The following is a 21449-nucleotide window of genomic DNA, read 5'->3' on the forward strand; positions in this document are numbered from 1 at the left end:
GCCGAAATAAATTTAAAAAATAAAATGACGGAAATTTTGGAAGAACCTGAATCTATTTGCGAAATGTTTAGTGATAAAGTAGAAGACACTCGAGTCATCGGTTGACAAAAGTGAATTTGAGAATTCTGGTTTTGACATTATAGATGAAAATGATGAAATGTATGTAGGTGAAGAGTTAAATGATGAAGTCCAGTATCCCATTTGAAACTAAAAGAGCAGCCGTTGAATACTGGCGTAGCAATAAAAAAAAAATGAAACATCGCACATTAAAATCTGTTCAAAGCAAGTATAGATTTATAAAAAGTTTGTCTCAGGTGTGTTTGTGGGAAAATCAAGTCAACAAATTTGGTGATAAGAGGAACAAACTATACGAAATTCAAAAATATGTTTTTCAAAAGTTTCAGAATGCGAGTCATAGGCATGTAAACGTGCATTCAAAGCTTCAGGAAAATGGCTCTGTAATTTTAAATAGAAATGTATAGAATTGTTAGCAAAAAAATCACTAAAATGATCGCTCAAAAGAAGATTTATGAAGAGGATCACATTGTAAATGCTTCAAAAGAATATGTAAATGATGTATTTTTTTAAAGAAGTCGCTGCTGAAGATGTTTAATACTGATCAATCGGGTTTTAATAAAGAAATTCATTCGGGAAAAACGCTTGCTTTTTGGGTTCAAAACACATTGAAAGTGCTGCACAATCTATCTATGCTACGACCCATTGATATACTGTAATGTCAACAATCAGCAAAGATGGAATGCGCAATTGTCTTTATTTATCGTGTATTCTGAACCTAAAGGATAATTCGGAACCCAACTTCGGCAGAAAATGTTTTCAAGCTGACAATACCGTCGCTTCGATAATCGGGGAAAATGGGATCAAAAGAACTGCGTGAATATTTATCGGAAGTGTATTTTAAAAACACACCCGATGAAACCGTACTTTTAAAGTGGATTCTTGGTCACCCTTCAAAAACAATGATTTGTTTCATAGTGTTATGCCACCGGGTAAAATCGTTCATGTGTTTGTGATATGCCACCTAACACCACTCATCTGATACAACCGCTTGATAGGTGCGGTTTAATAATTTCGCAAATACACCGCTATTCCGCGATTACACGATTTCAGCCAATCACGTCTCTTCTTGGTTTACGATACACAACCTTAATATCGTACGATCTGTTGTGCTTTCTGTCACACAAGGTGGCTTCGTTATGTAATTACTGGAATGTATTCTGAAAGATTAACACTGTATGCCAAACAAAATTGCTCATTTTAATTTGCGTAAGGGAAGGATTAAAATTCCGTGGTTAATGGTAGCGAGTGATGAAGGTGGTAATAAATTTCTAACAAAACATTTTTTCACTAAAAGTATATGCTTCCGGTGATAAACAGTTTTAGGACCGCCTCCGTCAGCAGAATTAGTGTAGGTGGTCGTGTATCGGACTGTGAACCTAAAGACTAAGGTTCGAATTCAGCTCGCGAAAGGTTTTTTTTCTTTAAACTCCTCGTCAGAAAATGATTTAAACATTTTAATTCCTTTTGCTGATGCAATGCATATTACAATATATTTTGCGGACTCTTAAAATAAAAGTATTGTAAATCAGTTAAATATTATAACAAAAGCATGCAGAAGAAATGAAGACTAATAATGTTATAAAAAAATGTAGTTGTCTTTTAGTGTCTTCTTTTCCCAAGTTCCGATTTCTAAATATTTTATAGCTGTTTACGACTAATTAACGTGCATAATATATATATATATATATATATTTTATACAATAATTTCTAGTTTATTTTTAGTCAATTTGCTATGGAAAAATGCATTGATAAATTGGAGAAATATTTCATTAAAATTTAAAAAGATTTTCGTGATCCGCCTCTTTAGCTGTTTGCATATTTCAGTTTGTACCGAATTTATAATGTATTTATATTTTGCCGAATCTTAAAAATTTGGTATATAATAAATCAATTAAATATTATAACAAAAAATATGTAGAAAAAATTATCTAGACCAATAATAATGCTCTAAAAAATGTAATTCCTTTTACCATATCTTTACTGTTCTGAAGTTCTGATATTGAAATAGATGTTTAAATATTTCATAGTTGTTTGCGATTATTAACATGCACGATATATTTTTTCATACTATAATTTATCGGAAAGAGGGAGATATCACGTGATCCAAAACGCCTTATTGCACATAACCAGGGCAGCGCCGGGTTAATTTAGCTCTAGTCCATATATATAAAATTGATTTTCTATTTGTTTGTATGTTCTCTATACAATCTGCATCTGCAATTTTAGATCGATCGTCGCCAAATTCCGCATATATACTAAACGAGACCCAATTTGAACGATAGGCTACTTTAAAAGTTCGTCAGAGCCGGGCAAATGCCCGAAACGAGCGAAAAACTGTCGGGCAACAATGGTTTCTGAGCCGCCTCAACAATCACTCTCAGAATGTTTTACTTTGGTTACCGTGGTTCCCTAGCAATACGTTTCAGACGTGTAAATGCCTTTATAATGGCTTGCAACTTCTTTAATGCTGCCAGTATTGTGTATAATAGTTTATTCCTTTACAATAGTTTGTCAGCTTTTCAACCCTTTCCAGAAATTGAAGGAAACCCGGGCACAGCGCCGGGTATTATAGTTAGTATATTATAAATATACTTGATCGCGTGTGATGTGGCCACACCTTGCATTCCATCCATAAAACAAGCTGCAATAATTCTATTAATCGCATCGTATTTCGATACCCCCCCCCCCCCCATGAACTTCAAGGTATACCTGTTTCTGCTTCAAAAAATGCTTAGTTAAAGCTGTGGAATTTATTCGATATACTTTACGGGCTCATGATTAATTTTAAAACAACCTAAACTATATAAATTTATGCAATTGGATATCAAAAAGACACAAAACGGAGACATTAATTTTCATGCTTGAGAAGATATAAATAAAAAGTTGAAATCAATGTTATTGCATGGATATCCAACTCAAAAGTAGGTCCGGCTAATTACTTCATATTTAATCTCCTGGATTTCGTATATCTCTAAGTGAACTCAATATTTCAAAAATCGAGAATTCAATACAATTTTTAAAATTATTGATGTGACAGAAAACCCCACCAAATTTCAGCATTTCTACAGTAAAATCGGCAATTTTAACACTGATTTCTATGAGGATCATCCTTTTCCTGACCCTCAAAGCGATGTTGATGATGATTATGACGTCTATTCAAAAAGTTTCATTACTGAGAATATTGTTCCGGATAATTTTTCACAAGACTTCGAGGTTGCAAAAACAAGAAGCGGTTCGACGGACCAACACAGATTTATTCACAGAACAGTAATTTACACGTATTTACAAGCTAATCAGAGAGCTAACAACTTTCTCGCAAAGTTTAAACACAACTGACTGTTCATCGAATCTCTCTCTATTCAGGAATCTCCTTGAGCCTGCCATCTTGTGAGCGCCAGACTATTTATAATCCTGGCAGAAACTTCGAGGAATAGAATATTCTACCAAATTCTATTTTACAGTTTCCAAGTCCGCGGTGCTACCGTACGGACTGTCTGGAGGGGCGGGACTTTCTGGAATGTTCTCAACAATAGCATCCCTCTCCGATAAACCGAAACCGGCATCAACTCCCGTTGCCAACAGAAGACCGCGATAAAGATTTGCGCCATCTTTCGTCTACAGTTCATATTGCCCCTCTCTTAGAATTGCTCGTCCCGACAATTCAGTTCTTAGGTCGGCGGGTTGCATTCACCATGGTAAGAGGCCAGTCTATTGAAGTGGACCACCTTGTACTTCGAGGACGGGGTTTTCTGAATCCGAGCTACGACATCGTTCAGCCTCTTCACGACTCTGTAGGGTCCTTCCTATGACGTCTGAAGTTTCGGGCACAGTCCTTTCCGGCGCTTCGGGTTCCACAGCCAGACGAGGTCTCCTTCTTTAAGTCATGAGACGTGGCCTTCGTATCGTAGCGGGTTTTCATCTTTTCAGAGCCGATGTCGATCCTGTCTCTGGCGATTCGATACATGTCCTCGAGGCGCTCCTGGAGTCCCTGGACGTGTTCTTCCGTTTAAAGAGCAGCATCTATCGGTCGCCGAAACATCAGATCACCTGGCTGGCGAAGGTCCTCTCTGTGGTGACAGCGTCCACCAATGGATGGCGCTGTCCACGTAATAGGAAAAAGAACGCTCCTGTGCGATGTTGGAACTGAACTTGGGTTTTGCCGCTCAAACAAGACAGTCGCGCGGTACATTCGTTCTTGTAGGTGCGTTCTGTTGCGTCCGCGGATTGTAGTAGCGGTTTCGCAAGCTTCAGTTCGTCTGGGCCAAGCGCACTGATGATGAGTTGGAACTTCGTGAGATCATCTGCGATCTTGTGAATGAAGAATAATGACTCTGCGCTGCTGAAGAAAAGTTCAGGTTCGCGGCTCCAGAAAGGTGGCAGTTTCACATTCGTCGCCATGACAGAAGATAACGGTGGAGGCGGAATGGAAATTGAGCAGAAGAGCGTTCGGGGTCGGTCGGGTCACCACTTGTCGTAGAAGGAATAAGGCGGTTGACGACAAACACTTCCTTCTACGATTCAAAGATATTATTAAACATTTATTAAACAATTAAACACAAATAAACAGAACCTACAAGAACGATTGTACCGCGTGACTCTCGTTTGAGCGGCAAAACCAAAGTTCAGTTCCAACATCGCGCAGGCGCGTTCTTTTTCCTATTACGTGGACAGTGCTGGACGCTGTCGCCACATCTCTCATCACCGATGGCGAGTATCCGGTGCTCTCGTGGGCGGTCCTTGGTAACTGTCGCAGGATGTATGGGGCGATCCCTTTGCGGGTGGAGCAGGCGTCACAATTCTTGCACCACTCTTCCACGTCGGGTCTGGATTTGTCCCAACAGAATCGTTCACAGACCTTCTGGAGAGTCTTAATCATTCCGAAATGTCCACCGGTCGGGCTTTCGTGCAACTCCTTGGCTGGACGAGTTGCCACCGGAACGTCTTTCCATCCTCCGACTCCCATTTGCGGTACACCACGCCATCTCTCATCTCCAGAGAGTCCCATAGCGCCCAGTATCTCTTGGTCGTCGGACTGGAAAAGGCGACGTTCTGCCATGTTGGTTTACTACCGGTGGATTATTTCAAGTCCATTATCGGCCGTATGTCGGGATCTTATAGCTGGGCCTTCCTGATGTTCTCGTCACTCCAAGGATCGTCACTGAGACTTTAGATGTTATCTGTCTCACTAGAGGTTTCACCGGTTCATACTTTTCCTCTGCCTTGAGGCAATGACGACTGTCTCTGTGGACTCGGTCCTCACGTCAGAGCGTCGGCATTTCCATGCGATTTTTCCTTACGAGGCTGGATCGTCCTCTTCATGCCATCTGACTCTTGTGAGAGAACAGTTCCGGTCCTGCCATTGGTCATTCTTTTCCTGACCCTCAAAGCGATGTTGATGATGATTATGACGTCTATTCAAAAAGTTTCATTACTGAGAATATTGTTCCGGATAATTTTTCACAAGACTTCGAGGTTGCAAAAACGAGAAGCGGTTCGACGGACAAACACAGATTTATTTACAGAACAGCAATTTACACTTATTTACAAGCTAATCAGAGAGCTAACAACTTTCTCGCAAAGTTTAAACACAACTGACTGTTCATCGAATCTCTCTATATTTAGGAATCTCCTTGAGCCTGCCATCTTGTGAACGCCAGACTATTTATAACCCTGGCGGAAACGTTGAGAAATAGAATATTCTACCAAGTTCTATTTTACAGTTTCCAAGTCGGCGGTGCCACCGTGCGGACTGTCTGGAATGTTCTCAACAATAGCATCCCTCACCGATAAAACGAAACCGGCATCAACTCCCGTTGCCAACAGAAGACCGCGATAAAGAATTGTGCCATCTTTCGTCTATAGTTCGTAACAGTATTGAAAATGTGGCAAACGATTATAAAGGCATACACTATTATATGTACATATACATATACTAACTGGATTAAAGAAGTGACAAACCGGTGTAAAGGCATATTACACGTCTGAAACGCATTGCTAGGGAACCACGGTAACTAAAGTAAACGTTTGGAAAGTGATTGTTGAGGCCAGCAACATTGTCGCCCAAAAACCATTGTTGCTCGACAGTTTTTTGCCCATTTAAGGCATTTGCTCTGCTCTGATGAAACTTTAAAGTAGCCTATCGTTCAAGTCGGGTCCCATTTGGTATATATGCAAAATTTGGTGACGATCGATCTAAAATTGTAGATTTGTATAGAGAACACACACACACACACAGACAGACACACAGAAAATCAATTTTATATATATGCCTATAGATGTACGTTTGCTTTAACTGCTAGATTCATTGAATGTTGAATAAAATTAAATTACGAAGGTTTTTAACAGCTGGCTGATGCGAAGATATATTTTACGAAAGACAGAAAATTCTGCTGCCGTCTTTGCGGAGAATCGAACCTACGTCATCTCTCTAGCCGGGAGAGCGCACTAGATTACAAAGGCAACAAATATATCAATTTTTCCTTGGAGCTTGTGTGCACTGAACGGGACCGTACATGGACAGTCAGACCTAATTCAGGCCAAAGCTCACAATTGCTGACAATGCCACTAGATGGCGGCTTATCCTAGAATGATGTCACTCTCAGCTGGCAGTGTCAGCAATTGTGAGCTTCGGCCTGAATTAGGTCCGACCGTCCATGTACGGTCGGGAGTTCAGTGCACACAAGCTCCAAGGAAAGATTGAGATATTTGTTGCCTTTGTAGTCTAGTGGTCTAGGGCACTCTCCCGGCAAGAGGGATGACGTGGCAGTTCTTTAATGTAAAAACTTATAATATATGCAACAGTAGTTACTTGTGTTTTAGAGTCTGGTCCTGCCCACCAAAACGTGCCGCTTCGCCTTAATTCAGCTATTTTTGCATTTAGTTTGTGAGCGAGTACAATTGTCAGCGGCATGCATTCTTTTGTTTCGTTAGTAGCGTAGCCGAACATCAAGCCCTTAAAAATAAAATAATTGAAGAAAATAAATGCATAATTGCAATAAATAAAATAATATAATAATCACAAAAAGTATGAAGTCATAATTTTCCCATGTTTGGCAGGACCAACTTTTGAAGCGGGGTCACAAGGAATTGCTTCCAGAGAAAAACTTTGTGTTACCAACCTTCAAAAGCATTCAAATCAACAGAAATTCGTTAAAATATCGTATAGGACAGTGGTTCTCAACCGGTGGCCCTAGGATATTCCATGGAGCCATGGAGGAAAATATCGCAAAAGGGGAGCCAGGGCTGATGATAATGGGGCCACGAAGAAATTCATTAAGAGAGTGACTAAAAATTTAATTTCAAACAAAATGCATAGAATATTTTTTCACAATTTTTCCCCTATTTAAGTAACATTAACATAAAGATTTCATTGATTTTTCAACACCGCAGGATATTTCAACACCGAGCATAAGGATCTGAGTAGTTGAAAGATGGAATTTAGTACTTGCAGTATCAAATATTTTAAGAGTTTCAGGAAAACAAGCACAATGACATTTTTGTGTGTGTTCTCATCCAATTTTTCATAAGTAGGGCTTTGATTTTTGTGACCTAAAGATGAAACGTCGTTGCTGATAAGTTATTAGCTACTACGTTTCTTCTTGTGGTTGTGTTATCAATAATTATAAGGTTTCGAGATGAATGTATTTATATATACAGTGTCACTTTAATGACAGTGATTTTGACAGTAACATTTATTTGAAGACAACCAACGAAAAAAACTGCGCGTTAAATGCGGATAAAACGGTTTTGTTGGCATCAGGAGAGATAGGGCTACACTTTAGAGCACACGGTGTCCGTATAAAAAGTTAACATTTTTATTTTAATAAAACTATACAACCGACATATCTGAGTATTACACATTATTTAGATAATTTTTCTAATTGAAAGTATTCCTGTAGGGTGAACGGTTTGTCAGTAAAATAACATACGTCTTGTTACCTATGTACCCTGTATATTACATATAGTAATGTCTGTTATGCGAAATATTGTGTTGTGTTTAAGCCAACTCACACGTTGCTTGTTCGCCTGCGAGAGAGGCCACATTACGAACCAAAAAAGCCACTTAGAGATAGCTTGTCATCCATCGAGACATCAGATTTTTACGATGAATGTAAATCTCACCGTATCGAAATTATAATCGATAAACCAATGGTGTCTTTATTTGAAATTTGATTATTTATAATTTCTGATTAGTTTGAAATTCTGATTTATTCCAATTCACATTTACCCAAGAAAAACTAATTTGTAAATAATTCAAACTTAATCTTGTATAGTAACTCACTCGATGACATTATGACGTCTTCAAGCGCAAAGGGATTGTTCAAGTATTAAGACAGCAAGTTTTTAGCCATTTTTGACCTCTTGTCAGCAAAATTTCGTCAGCAGCTTAGAATATTTCATATCTTCAAAAAAAAAGGTGGTTGATGACGTGAGCAACCTTCAAACCCCCTCCCCCTATCATCAAAAGTCAGCAAACCAGAACCCCCCCCCCCCCCCGATGCTGATGCAATACTTGAATTACCCCAAAGTTTACATTGATTGAAAATAATTTATTATATTTTTTTACTGTGTGGTATTACGGTTTTGCTTTTTCGTTATTTTCATAAATTAAAAATTAATTAAATTCAAACACACATATTTATACTTCAAACAATATTTGAATGAGTCTTTTAACGGGAAAAAGGGGGGGGGGTTGGAAATTAATCATGGTCGCAAGGGGGCCACAGGAATGGAAAATGGTTGAAGGTGCCACAGGAATGTGAGAAATAGTTGAAAGGAGGCCATGGGCGAAAAAAAGTTCAGAATCTTTGGTATAGGAGATATTTTTATTCGATACTCTAATTTTTTTTTTTTTTTGAAGAGAATATTATAAACAATGTTTTAAATTTTTGGTTGGCTCGTGTGGGGACATTTTTGTGCATGCTTCTGTAGTTAGGTAATTATTATTAAACTGTAGGCAAGGCAATTATTATTAAACTGTAGGCAAGGCAATTATTATTAAACTGTAGGCAAGGTAATTATTATTGAACTGTAGGAAAGGTAATTATTATTAAACTGACTTTACTTGCACACTCGTCACACTCGTGTTGCCTGTTCTAGTGGAACAATTCAAATGAAACCTTGAATGCACACTATGAGTTATGGGAAAAGGTGTGTGCACACCATCTTTTCCCATAACTTCATAGTGTGCATGTTTATAATATTCATTCTTATCCATGAAAAGATGTGTGTGCGCACACACACACATCTTTTCATGGCCAACACCCAAGCAATTTTGAAAAATTAGTTGTGGTAACACAGTGGATCATAGTCGTCTTAAGCGGGGTCTTGTATTGAATTAGATTTTTTCCACTAATTTAGCTTTGTGCAAACCACGGGAATAATATGACTCGACAAGTTAGTAAAGTTATCTACGTGTTGAGTTATCGAGATTCTCTACTGTAATGGTATTACAGTTAAACCCTGTTAAGACAAAGAAACGGCTAAAATATTTTGTATTAACCGACAAAACATGAACTTGGTTGTGTCCAAAGTAAAAAATATCTAAGCGAAACTTTTTATTGAGCCAGTTTGTCTTGACAGGGTCTAACTCTGCATTAAATTGAAATTATAGTTTCAACTGTTTTTCTTCTGAGTGTGTGTGCGCACACACACCCATATTTTTTGCAGATAATGCTTTCCCTACCTGGCAGCGCGTAATTATTTTATGAGGAATATATATATACTTGGGCCCAGATAATCGTTCCTGGGCCCAAAACCTGCTACCAGACATCTGGGCTGGAATTTTCTTTTTTGGGGGGGAGGGGCCTTGGTAGTGAATTTATAGCGAGAAAAAAAAATGTCTAGAAACATCTCATGGCCCTTCAGCACCACCCTTGTAAGGGTCATGCCTGTCAGTCCCACCCTTGTGGAAAGAATCGCTCGGAATCATTTGATGGCCTCTGTGAAGATGACACATGGCAGTAAAAAGAGTGGTGCTGAAAAAATTCTGAAAGGCAACTTGAAGAAAAGGCCTGAAGTAACTTTTAGATCCCATAATTTTGACTCGCAGTTTATAATGTGACAAAGTGGGCGAAGAGATTGAGAAATGCAATTGAAAGAAGAAGGATGTAAGGAAGGAATACAATTTAAAGATTGCCTGGATAAATTCAAATAGTTTATTTAACTTACTTAAAAACAAAGTAACTACAGGTGCTTTATGAATTAAAAAAAAACCCAATGAATTAATTCATAACTATAGGACCGAAATTTTGAACCCCACGCATTCTCGGGTCGAAGTTTGACGCATCCACTGCCGGATCAAAAGATTTATCGATGCTCATTGAACTCCCCTGGCTTTTGTCAATAAATTTGGACGAAATGCAGTTGAACTAGTAGAGACAAGTCTTGAATAGTAACATTATTAACATATAGGAAATAAAGGGGGAAAGAAAAGATGAGGAGAGATAGAGAACGGGTTTTACCCTTTCTTCTTTTCTCCGTCTACAGCCGTTACAGCCATCCCCTTCTATAAGTATTACTTCTTTTAACCTGTCAAACCGTAGCGAGGGAGAAAAGAATGCCGAGGTAAAAAAAAAGAAAAAAGGGAAAAAACAATTTTTTCGTTTACGGAGAAAGGAGAAAGTGCTCGAATGTATATATTTTGAGATTTATTTACAATATGCATGCAAGATATCTTACAGCGGTTCTCTACCTGAGTACTCTTGCTGCCCTGGAATATTCTAAGGGGGCAACGAGTGAAAGAGAAGTCATGACAGGTAATTAAGAGGACCAAAGAGAACTGCAGCTTCTTGGCCTTACTAGGTTAGGCCTGAAGAAAACAGCCGAAGTCCTTGTACCCTTGCCTGGTCATAATTTATTCGCCATGTTTTTTGACGTATGCAGCCGTTATTTACCAGTATATATGTATATATATAGCCACTGCCGCTGTGGTGGTCGAGTGGTCATAGTGACGGACTCGTTGTCCCGGGTTCGAACCCCACCGTCACCACAATGGTGGTCCGCTGAAGTTGGTTTTCTGTGATTTCAAGGAGCGAATGCGAGCCGATCAACCTTTTAAAAAGTCTCGCCACAGAGAGCAACAGACCTACAAACAGTACAAATATGTAATTGAATCATAACACATCACTCCACTTCTGACATACAGATGGCAGCACTGAAAAATCAAACACAACACTACATGGCCACTCAAAGACTGTTAGGACAGTCTTTTTACACACACACAGTTACGCTTCCGGCATAACTCACTAGGTAGTAAATCGCCCATAGATGGTGATAGACCTGAGTTACGCTCGGTTCGAAAGAAAAAAAAAAGTTGTATATCTCTCTACTCTATAATATAAAATCACAAACTCGAAAAGGGCCCGTTTCTAAGCAACGAAAATTAGTGACGATTTTATGTAACTGACGTTTTTGAGTGACGGAAATCTGTTACGTTTTTGTGTTACGGAAGTCGGTTACGATTTTGGGTCAAATTTTTTCATTTAACTCCTGAACACATCGGGAACCGCTTGACCTGTAGGGACCGAGTTTTGTGTATGTACCCAGAGGTATGTATACATCACCAGTGCTCCCAACACACAGGGCGGGGCATTGGACAGATCTCTTCATGGGGGAAATTGACAGTTTTCATTTTGAGTCGAGGATGAGTACTTGCTTCTCATTGCGCATTGTGCTGCATTGCTTATTGTGGCACTGCAAAAATAATGGCGCAGTACTGATTGCGGTGCATTGCATATTGTAGTGCATCGCGTGCTGTATTGCTCATTGTAATGCAGCGTTTAATGCGTATTGTGGTGCATTACGTACTATAGTGCTTTTTATAGTGCTTTGCTTATTGCGATGCATCGCATACTATGCTGCATTGCTTATTTGTGGTGTACAATATTATTGATTACACACATTACTAATTGTGATGCTTTATGTGTTGTAGTGCACTGAGTGTTGTATTGCTTATTGTAATGCAGTGCTTATGGCTTATTATGGCTCATTGCGTATTATGGCGCTTTGTTTAGTGCGATGCATCGCGTATTGTGCTGTATGTCGGTGCATGAGGTATTGTGATGCATTGGTTATTGTGGTGCACTGTAAATATTAGTCAATTGCGCATTGTTATGCATTACGTATTTTAGTGAATCACGTGCCATATTGCTTATCCTAATGCAGTGCTTATGGTGTATTGTGGTGCACTGCATATTGTGGTGCATTGTTTATTGTGCTGTATTGCCAACGGTGGCGGTGTACTTGTTATTGAGTTTTATTGCCGATGGAGGGGGGGGGGGAGGTAAATTACGCATTGTGTTGTTTTGCTTATTATGGTGTATTGCGTATCCTGCTTAATGTGGTGCACTGAATATAGTGGTGCATTGTTTTTGTTATGCCCTTAATATAAGTCTGCACTACTTATTGTGCTGCATTGCCTAAAATGGTGCATTGCTGATTGCACTGAATCGCCGCCGATGGTGTGGCATTGCGTAGACCTGTTATGCTGTATTGCTTATTGTGGTGCATTCCGCATTCTAGCGCATCGCGTGATATATTGTTTACTGTAATACAGTACTTATGTACTTGCGTATATTATGGTGCTTCGCTTATTGCGATACTTCGCGTATTGTAGTGCATTACGTTTTATGCTGTATTGCGGGGCACTGTAAATAGTGGTACATTGCTATTTTTGGTGCATTGCGTATTGTAATGCATCGCGTGCTGTATTGATTGTTATGGTGCTTTGCTTATGTGATGCATCGCGAATTGTACTGTATTGCATATAGTTATGGTGCTTTGCTTATGTGATGCATCGTGAATTGTACTGTATTGCATATAGTTATGCATTGAGGTGCATTGCGTTCTGTATTGCTTATTATTGGATTGTTTTCCTTCTTCTTTCCCCCCCCCCCTACATGCACGTGCGGGAACCGGTTGTTCCGACGCTATATGCAAATCGGCGGCTGCGTGTTCTCACCCTCGGGAGCACGGATATATAGACTGGTTTTTTCTCTATATGTGAGATGTCTGTTTTTTTTCATGTATGTATGTATGTCGGGATTTGATTTGTCTCTCCCTTTTGATTGCCGGCCGTATTTTCTGATGAACGTAAATGATCTTTTTTTTTAGAGTTCAAAATGAACTTCCGATCGTTGTTTTTCTTTCTTCAGCTCAGTCGGCACGCTCTGCCCTCAACACTTATTGTGATGCATTGCTGATTGTGGTGTGTTGCTAATTGTTATGCATTATAGTGCATCGCGCGCTGCATTTCTCATTGCAATGCAGTGCTTATTGCGTATTGGGTTGTATTGCTTATTGTGGTGTAGTGCAAATAGTTGTGCATCGCTTGCATATCGTGTTTCAGTGGTTATGGCGTATTGTGGTGCTTATTTCGATGTAGTGCTGTATTGCGTATTGACCTGTATTTCTTATTGTGGTGTGTGTTGCGTATTGTTATGCATTACGTGTTGTAGTGCATCGCGTACTGTATTGCTTATTATAATGCCGTACGTATTGCGTATTGTGGTGTATTGCGTATTGTTATGCATCATTGCTATTGTATGCGCATTGTAGGGTACATTACGTATTGTGGTGTATTGCGTATTGTTGGGCACCGCTGATTGTGGTGTATTGCGTATTGTGGTGCACCGCTGATTGTGGTGCATTGCGTATTGTATGCATTACGTAGTACATCGTGTTCCGTATTGCTTTTTATAATGCCGTGCCTACTGCTTATTGTTCTGTAGGCCTTATTGTGGTGCATTGCGTATTGTTATGCATCACGTATTGTTATGCATCACGTATTGTTATGCATTGCATGCTGTATTTGCTTATGCATGCTTATTCCGTATTGTGGTGAATTGCGTATTGTACTGTATTGCTGATTGTAATATATTGTTGCGTATTGTGCTGTATTGCCTATTGTAATGCATTGCGTATTGTAGTGCATCGCGTGCTGTATTGTTTAATCTAATGCAGTGTGCATTGCTATTTTGCTGTATTATTTATTGTGGTGCATTGCAAATACAATACTGATTTTAGTGCATCGCATGCTGTATTATAATGAAGTCCGATGCAGTCTGTATTGCACATTATTGTGGTGAATTGCTTATTGTGATGCTTCGCTGATTGCAGTGCATTGCTGATTTTGTTGGTTGTTGATTTGTACTGTTATGCAAACGTGCTGTATTGCTTATTGTAATGCACTTCTTATTGCATATTATTGTGCTTTGCTTGATGCGGTACATCGTGTGTGCATATTATGGTGGATTGCATATTATACTGTATTGCTGATTGAGGTGCACTGCAAATAGTGGTGCGTTACTGATTGTAATGCATTGTGTATTGTAGTGCATCGCATGATGTATTGCTTATTTTAATGAGTGCTTATTGCGTATTGAGGTGTATTGCTTATTGCGGCGTACCGCAAATAGTGGTGCATTCCATATTGTAGTGCATCGTGCATCGCGTGCTGTATTTCTTATTGCAACGCAGTGCTCATTGCGTATTGTGGTGCATTGCGTATTATTGCGTTTGGCTTAATGCGATACATTGCGTACTGTGGTGCATTGCATATTGTGCTTTATTGCTTATGGTGTATTGTGGTACATATTATGGTACTTTGCCTATTGCGATGCATTGTGTATTATGCTGTATTGCGTATTGTGGTGCATTCCTTATCATGGTGCACTACTTAGTTTGCTGTATTGCGTATTGTGGTGCATTCCTTATCATGGTGCACTACTTAGTTTGCTGTATTGCTGATGCTGTTTGTTGCATTGCATATAGTGGTGCATTGCTTATTGCTGCATTGCCAATGGTGGTACATTGCGTTTTGTGCTGTATTGCCGATGGTGGTACATTGCGTTTTGTGTTGTATTTCACATTGTGGTGCACTGCATATAGTGGGGGGAATTGAGTATTGTGCTTTATTGACGATGGTGGTGCTTTGCGTGTTGTGGTACACCGTGTTTAGTGAATCACTTCTTAATTTGCTGTATTGCTGATATGGGAGTGCATTGTATACAGTGGTGCATTACTTATTGTGCTGTATTGCCTATCGTGGCGTATCACGTATGTACTGCGGTGCATCGAGTATTCTGTTGTATTTATGACGGCAGTGCATTGTTATCGAAATCAGAGTGGGAAACTGGCAATTGAATGACTATTTTGTAGGCATTCGCAGTGCCTGAGGAATATTTTGCTTTATAATTAAAGAAGATGTGACGAGTAGTTAGCTCTATTGGAGGAGTTGGGGGGAGGGTTGCCCTTGTATATATATATAAAAGGAAATTATTTGAAGAAAAAATGAATACAAGATGTAATTTTATGAGAGTGAAATGAAACCTATGAAAATGGGTCATCATCAGAGGGAACCCCATTCATGGTTCGAAAAGAGTAGGCGTTTCTGAAGGGTAGCTATGCCTGATCGCATTAAAAATGCCAACCCTTGTTCCCCGACGCCTGCCTTCACTAAACACATGTTGGACGAAAAAATGACATTGAAAAAAATATATTCAAGAAATACAATACTAGAAAAAATATATACAGAGCTTCAGATTATAAGCTCAAAGAAGCACGAGGAAAAATAAATGCAAAGTTACAAGAATACAAAATTTACAGGGAATATTTTATAGAGATTATAAAAGATGTCAAAAAATAAAAAGTCCAAAATATAGTCAAAAATCACTGGACATACATAAATAATGGGGACACTTGTTTTTTTGAAGATTTTTTTGGAAATGTCGTTGAAGAAGACGGTGGGAATACTGTTGCCAGATGCAGCAGATATGTCGGAATCTATACAGATTTGCGAAATGAGTGTGTTTCTGAATATTTTGGTGTTGATGTTTGAATGCTAGTGGCTTAAACAGTTAACGAAAAAGTTGCAGTCTTTTCTTTTGTCATATACACCTGTTTCCCATTTATTGTTGTTTTTATGTATTTTTATATCCGAGAAATTTATTTGGTCTTCTTTTGTGGTTTCCTTCAGAGAAAGCTATCCAGGGTAGATGTTGGGGAAGATACTGTTAAAATTTTAGTTTTTGAAAATGATTAGATCAACAATGTAACGAAAGCCAACAAAGTTGTATTGCAGTTTGGATTTTTGTTGAAAGAAGTGGAGAAAAAGGTTAGCAAGGGGCGCTTTAGTAGCAGGTCCCCATTGGTATTCTTTTAATCTGCTTGTGGATATGTATGCCATTTTAAATAACGTTTTCAAGAATGCAGAAGTTAACAAGGTTTTTCCAGTGTGTAAAATTAAATTTCAGGGAACCTTCGTAATTTTGAAAGAGATGAAAACAGATGTCAATGTTCTTATTGTGTGGTATGTTGGTGAAGAGGTTTTCGAAGTCATGTGTGCAAAAATGAGATATGTTATTGTTGTTATAAAGTCAAGAACCTTATGGTTGTTGTTAACGATAATGCTGTCTTCTTCGATAAGTGAGAGTATATTGTTCAGTGCTTTAAAAACATTTTTTCTGCAGCGATGTTGTAGCTCCCTGTCCTACATTGACTAGATTTTTGACTACATTTTGGACTTTTTAATTTTTTTTTGTAATCTCTGTAAAATATTCCCTGTAATTTTTGTATTCTTGTAACTTTGCATATGTTTTTCTCATGCTTCATTTTACTTATAATCTGAAGCCCTGCATATATTTTTTCTAGTATTGTATTTCTTGAACATATTTTTTTCATTGTCATTTTTTCGCCCAACATGTTTTTTGAGAAGGCAGGTGTCGGAAACAAGGGTTGGCATTTTTAATGCAATCAGGCATAGCTGCCCTTCAGAAACGCCTACTCTTTTCGGGGTTCCCCCTGATGACGACCCACTGCATAGGTCCAATTTCACTCTCCTAAAATTCCATGTATTGTATTCATTTTTTCGTCAAATAATTTTCTTTTAAGTATATATTTTTGAATGAACAAGTGAGCAGCACTAATGCTCTTTCTTGTCATTCAAAAAGCAATTTTTGCTATTTCTTCATATATATATATATATATATACACGCACAACTTCTATATATATGCAAAGAGAGAGAGAGAGAGATCCCTTGGAAAGTAATATTTAAAAATGTCTCCGCAGAAAATAGGTAGACATAATAGGTAATATGGTACTTACATAACATGAAAATTCAAGCATTTATCATCTTCACTTCAAAATATGGAAGACAGATATTATGATATAGATTAAGATAGTATGGCAGCACCAGCAAGACCATGAAACAAGCGCAACTCGGAAAACATAAATATGTTATGGCCATGCGGTACATACACTCACACAACACGTTCCTACATGTGCCGATTTATTATCAATTCCGCAGAGGAATGTGTACGATGTGCATGTTCGATTAGGTATAGCTCCCCTTACCTTACTCAGAGACGTACGCAGGAAGGGGCGCATGATGCCTGCCCCCCCCCCAAGACGATTAAAAATATTTTTAAATGTCTTTGTAAAATAATTAAAATATCGAAAGAAAATTCCTTTACATGTTAACTCAATCAATTTTTGTTAATCTGAGTTTTTGAAGCTCAGACTTGTCAGTAACTCAAAATCCTCTGGAAGAAATTCATTGTGCCCCCTTCACAGATCGATCCTGCGTACGCCCCGGGCATCATTCAGTAGACAATAATGGAGACCACTTGTGATATCATTAATAGATATATGCTGGAAAATAGAATGTTCAGGAAACAATTTGCACGCGCAATGATACTTGTTTGTCCACTCCAGGTAAGATGCCATCGCTGAACTGGTGCATTTACTGTATGCATTGAAATCTTCATACATTATCGTGCTCTTTTTTTTTCTTACCTGATCACCTGCACCAATATCTTCTTCCTCTTTGTCCTTGTGAACACCACTGGCTATTTCCTGATGTTGATCGTCCACAGCAACCTCTATAGTACATGTCTTGTAATTGATTCCTGTATAGAAGTTTGATTTTGTTGATTCAGTGAAATTGCCCTAATGCATGTGTACAATTATAATCGTTACACATCTACAAATCAGAATATACATAAAAAAACAATGATGAAAGTTATCTTTGAAAGCTCTCTCTCCGTAGGTTTAATTATATTACCTTTATCCTAATAATTATATTTGATATCATTCATCACTTTTGTTTACTCACGTTCATACAAAAAGTGGATGAGAACCAAATACTCTGTAGATATTATCTACACATATTTTGGGCAAGAGATACATTTAAATGAAGACGGATCGAAGTGATTGCTTTCAGAATAATAAATATCACGGAATATCAATAGACTGACCATAATTAATACGTGGTTCGTATTCTTACGAAACGAAGAACAGTTACGACAAAATTCAAGGACTTTTCTAAGCAAAAGTTTAAAATTTAAGGACATTCACATTGCAATCTATAAAAATTGTGAATTTTTTTCAACATTTGCTCATTTTTAACTTGTAGTTTGAAATGATACTTTATTAAAGATACCGTGAAACCTCGCCACAACGCTACTCGAATTTAACGAAAAATCCCTCTAGCCTCTACAACGATATTTTTTTTAATCTTGTTTGGAATCGCCTATAGTCTAATGTCGAACTCCTTTGATACAACGATAACTTTTACTGTGATAAACTCCTCTCTCTTTGGTACCACCTGATCGCCGAAAGTGTTGAAGTTTTCGGTATCGCAACTTTTTGTCCGATACAACAAAATGTACTGCGATAAACCTCTTCACAGGGGCAAGATGATCTCCGACACGACCCAGCTTCCTAGGAGGTGAAGAGAGGAAGTTGTCTTGCACAACAGCTCTGAGCGTGAGCGGTCATCAATCAATCAATCTTTACAGGGGCAATAAAATGAACATTTAATTTTAATTTAATTAATGGCCAAATGAATTTTCTTTATCAACTAATAAACTAAAATTTATGGTGGCAAATAAATACTCAAAAGCACATTCAATGCCGATTTAGACAAGATGCCAAAGCAGCATAAATTTGATGGCACGTGGTATAACAATAATCCCTCTACAACTATATTTTTTTCTTGGTTCACATAATATCTTTATATCAAAGTTTCACTATATACAAGGTGGGCAAAAAGTCCGTAGAAACTTTAAAAATTCATAAAAACCGGAAAAATAACCGTAATAAAAAACGGGTTGCATCGCTAGGTCATCGTAATTTTTTAAGACAGGAAACACCCCCCTCCACTAAAAACAGCCGATAGGTGGCGCTGACGTACACAAGTCAAAGAAAAGATACGCAGATAACGAACATAATGCCACCAAATCGTTTATTACAGCAGTATGTGTTCCACATAACCACCACCACAGGGGATAACACATTGCAGGCGAGTTACTAATCCAGCAACTGCAGAGTGCAGCAGGTACATATACACGGTTTACAGCGGTGAACTAATTGTGGATTAGGAGCGCAAGTTCTTATAGCATTCTCATTTGCATATTTCCACCGTAGTCGCTAGTACCACACAGTGCCACCTATCGACTATTTTTTTGAGTTTTTTTTCCTGTCTTCAAAAAATTCCCGTGATTTAGCGATGCCACCCCTGAAAACTGTTTTTATTTCCTTTTCCGGATTTTATTCATTTTTAAAGTTTCTACGGATTTTTGCCCACTCTGTATAATTTTTAAAATAGTTATAATTATCATTTAACTTGTAGACCATATCAAGTTCTAAAGTAGGGGTCTTCAACGTTTTACGCTCGAGGGCCACATAAAAAATTTGTCGGCGGGGGGGGGGGGGGCAAAGATGATCACAAACTAAATATATTTCAAAATATTTTAGAAATTTAAGCATTCAATTCAATTAATTTTAACAAATATTAATTTATTAATTTATTTTTATTTTGAAAAACCATTTCGAATTGGTGTCAAAAAATTCCTTTTTTGCTTTATTAATACATTTCTGTTACTTGAAAATGCTTTTGAAAGTTGATGAATCTAAATTTTTCTCAGAGATTCCTTCAATCAATTTCGGTGTGTACCACTCCTCCTGCCAAAGGTTGATCCTACGTATGCTCAGATACGACAAATTAAAATGTGACGCGTACTACATATATTATGATTCCATTATGTAGCATTTTTGTTTAAAAAATTAAGCTGAATTGGGGTAAAAACAATTATTTTAGGTATTTTTTATATTGCATGAAACAGAATGAAAATGGATTATTTCTGTTTATACATGCATATGTTGAATTAATTACATACCAAAAAAAAAAGTATTTTGTTACTTACATTACGAATGCGAGTGGATGCAATTCCTAAATTAATGCGAAACGAGACATTGTTTTTGCCCTACTAAAGCTTCAATGTTAGTTAAAATTTGTGTTGTTGCTGTTCGTAAAGTATTCTCCAAATGCCGATCAGTTATATTTGTTCTAATTTTTTATTTTGTATTCTTCATTCGACTAAACAACTCTGTTCACATATGTAAGTACTACTGCCAAATATAGAAGACATGAACAATGCATGTTTGCGTATTCTGGATACTTTTCTTAGGACCCATATTTAAAATAAAAATCAATTAATGAAAGAATTTCAAAAAACTTGCATTTAACTGCAGTCACATTGCAAATCTGCAAATTCTAATTGTAGCTCTGGTGTAAGACTTTCGATATCGACCGAGAATGGTGAGGAAAACATTTTCATAGAAATTTTGTTCTCGCGGAAGTCGGAAAATCTGCTTCTGAATTCCATTCTTAGATTTGAAATGCACTGTATATAATCGTCCGGTTTCCAAGTTGTAGATCTATTTACCAACTCCGATAATTTAGGAAAATCTATGCAGTTTTTGTTTTGAAATTGACGTTCCCAAAGGACTAATTTAGTTTCGAATGCTTTCACGTTGTCATAAAGATTATGAAACGGTTTTTTCCCAGTAAGTGGTAGTTTAGATCAGTGTTTCTTAACCTTTTTCAGCTCATGACATGTAATTTCCACATTTTTCGGCATCTGACTTTATCAGTATGATTACCCCTGTCTTTTCACCGGTCATATATAGAGGGAGCACCATCTGTAGTTATGGCAGATATATTTTGATTAAGTCCAACTCACATTTGGTCAATGTTTCTGCCAAACTTGAATATAAGTCAAAACTTCGTGTGGTATCCTTAAGTGCAACGACACTAGCTAACTCCTCAACAATTTTGAAATTTTTGTCAATACCGCGATTGAAAATGGCTGCTTGTGCGGTATCTGTTGCACCCATCGATTCATCCATAGCTACTGATTAAAAACAAAAATTCTTCACATTTTGGTTTGAGGTCTTGAATACATCTGCTGACAGATTCTGCACGCGTCTTGCTACTGTCACGCCAAACTAATGTTCGAGACAGCTTGACCCTGTGATGGGCAAAACACATCAACTGCAGACTGAAGGCATTCTTTTTCTCCATCAATGA

General features: G+C 37.9%; 1 protein-coding gene across 2 annotated transcripts in view; it reads right to left on the reverse strand.

Annotated features, from left to right (window-relative positions):
• Positions 1 to 21449, reverse strand: part of LOC149081138 (S-adenosylmethionine synthase-like) — a 95028-nt gene that overhangs the window by 22262 nt on the left and 51317 nt on the right. The window contains exons 4-5 of one of the 2 annotated variants that reach the window (XM_089237927.1): positions 17873 to 17985; positions 6887 to 7030 (exon numbers count right to left, since the gene is read on the reverse strand). In XM_089237927.1, the coding sequence (XP_089094053.1) occupies positions 6887 to 7030; positions 17873 to 17985 (257 nt within the window). The remainder of the gene's footprint in view (positions 1 to 6886; positions 7031 to 17872; positions 17986 to 21449) is intronic. The other variant, XM_089237928.1, reaches the window with a different exon arrangement.

Source organism: Pholcus phalangioides, unplaced genomic scaffold, assembly GCF_987345545.1.
Source record: "Pholcus phalangioides strain wild (caught in Gottingen) unplaced genomic scaffold, Ppha-v1.0 ptg000010l_1, whole genome shotgun sequence".
In the NCBI taxonomy this organism is placed as follows: Eukaryota; Metazoa; Arthropoda; class Arachnida; order Araneae; family Pholcidae; genus Pholcus; species Pholcus phalangioides.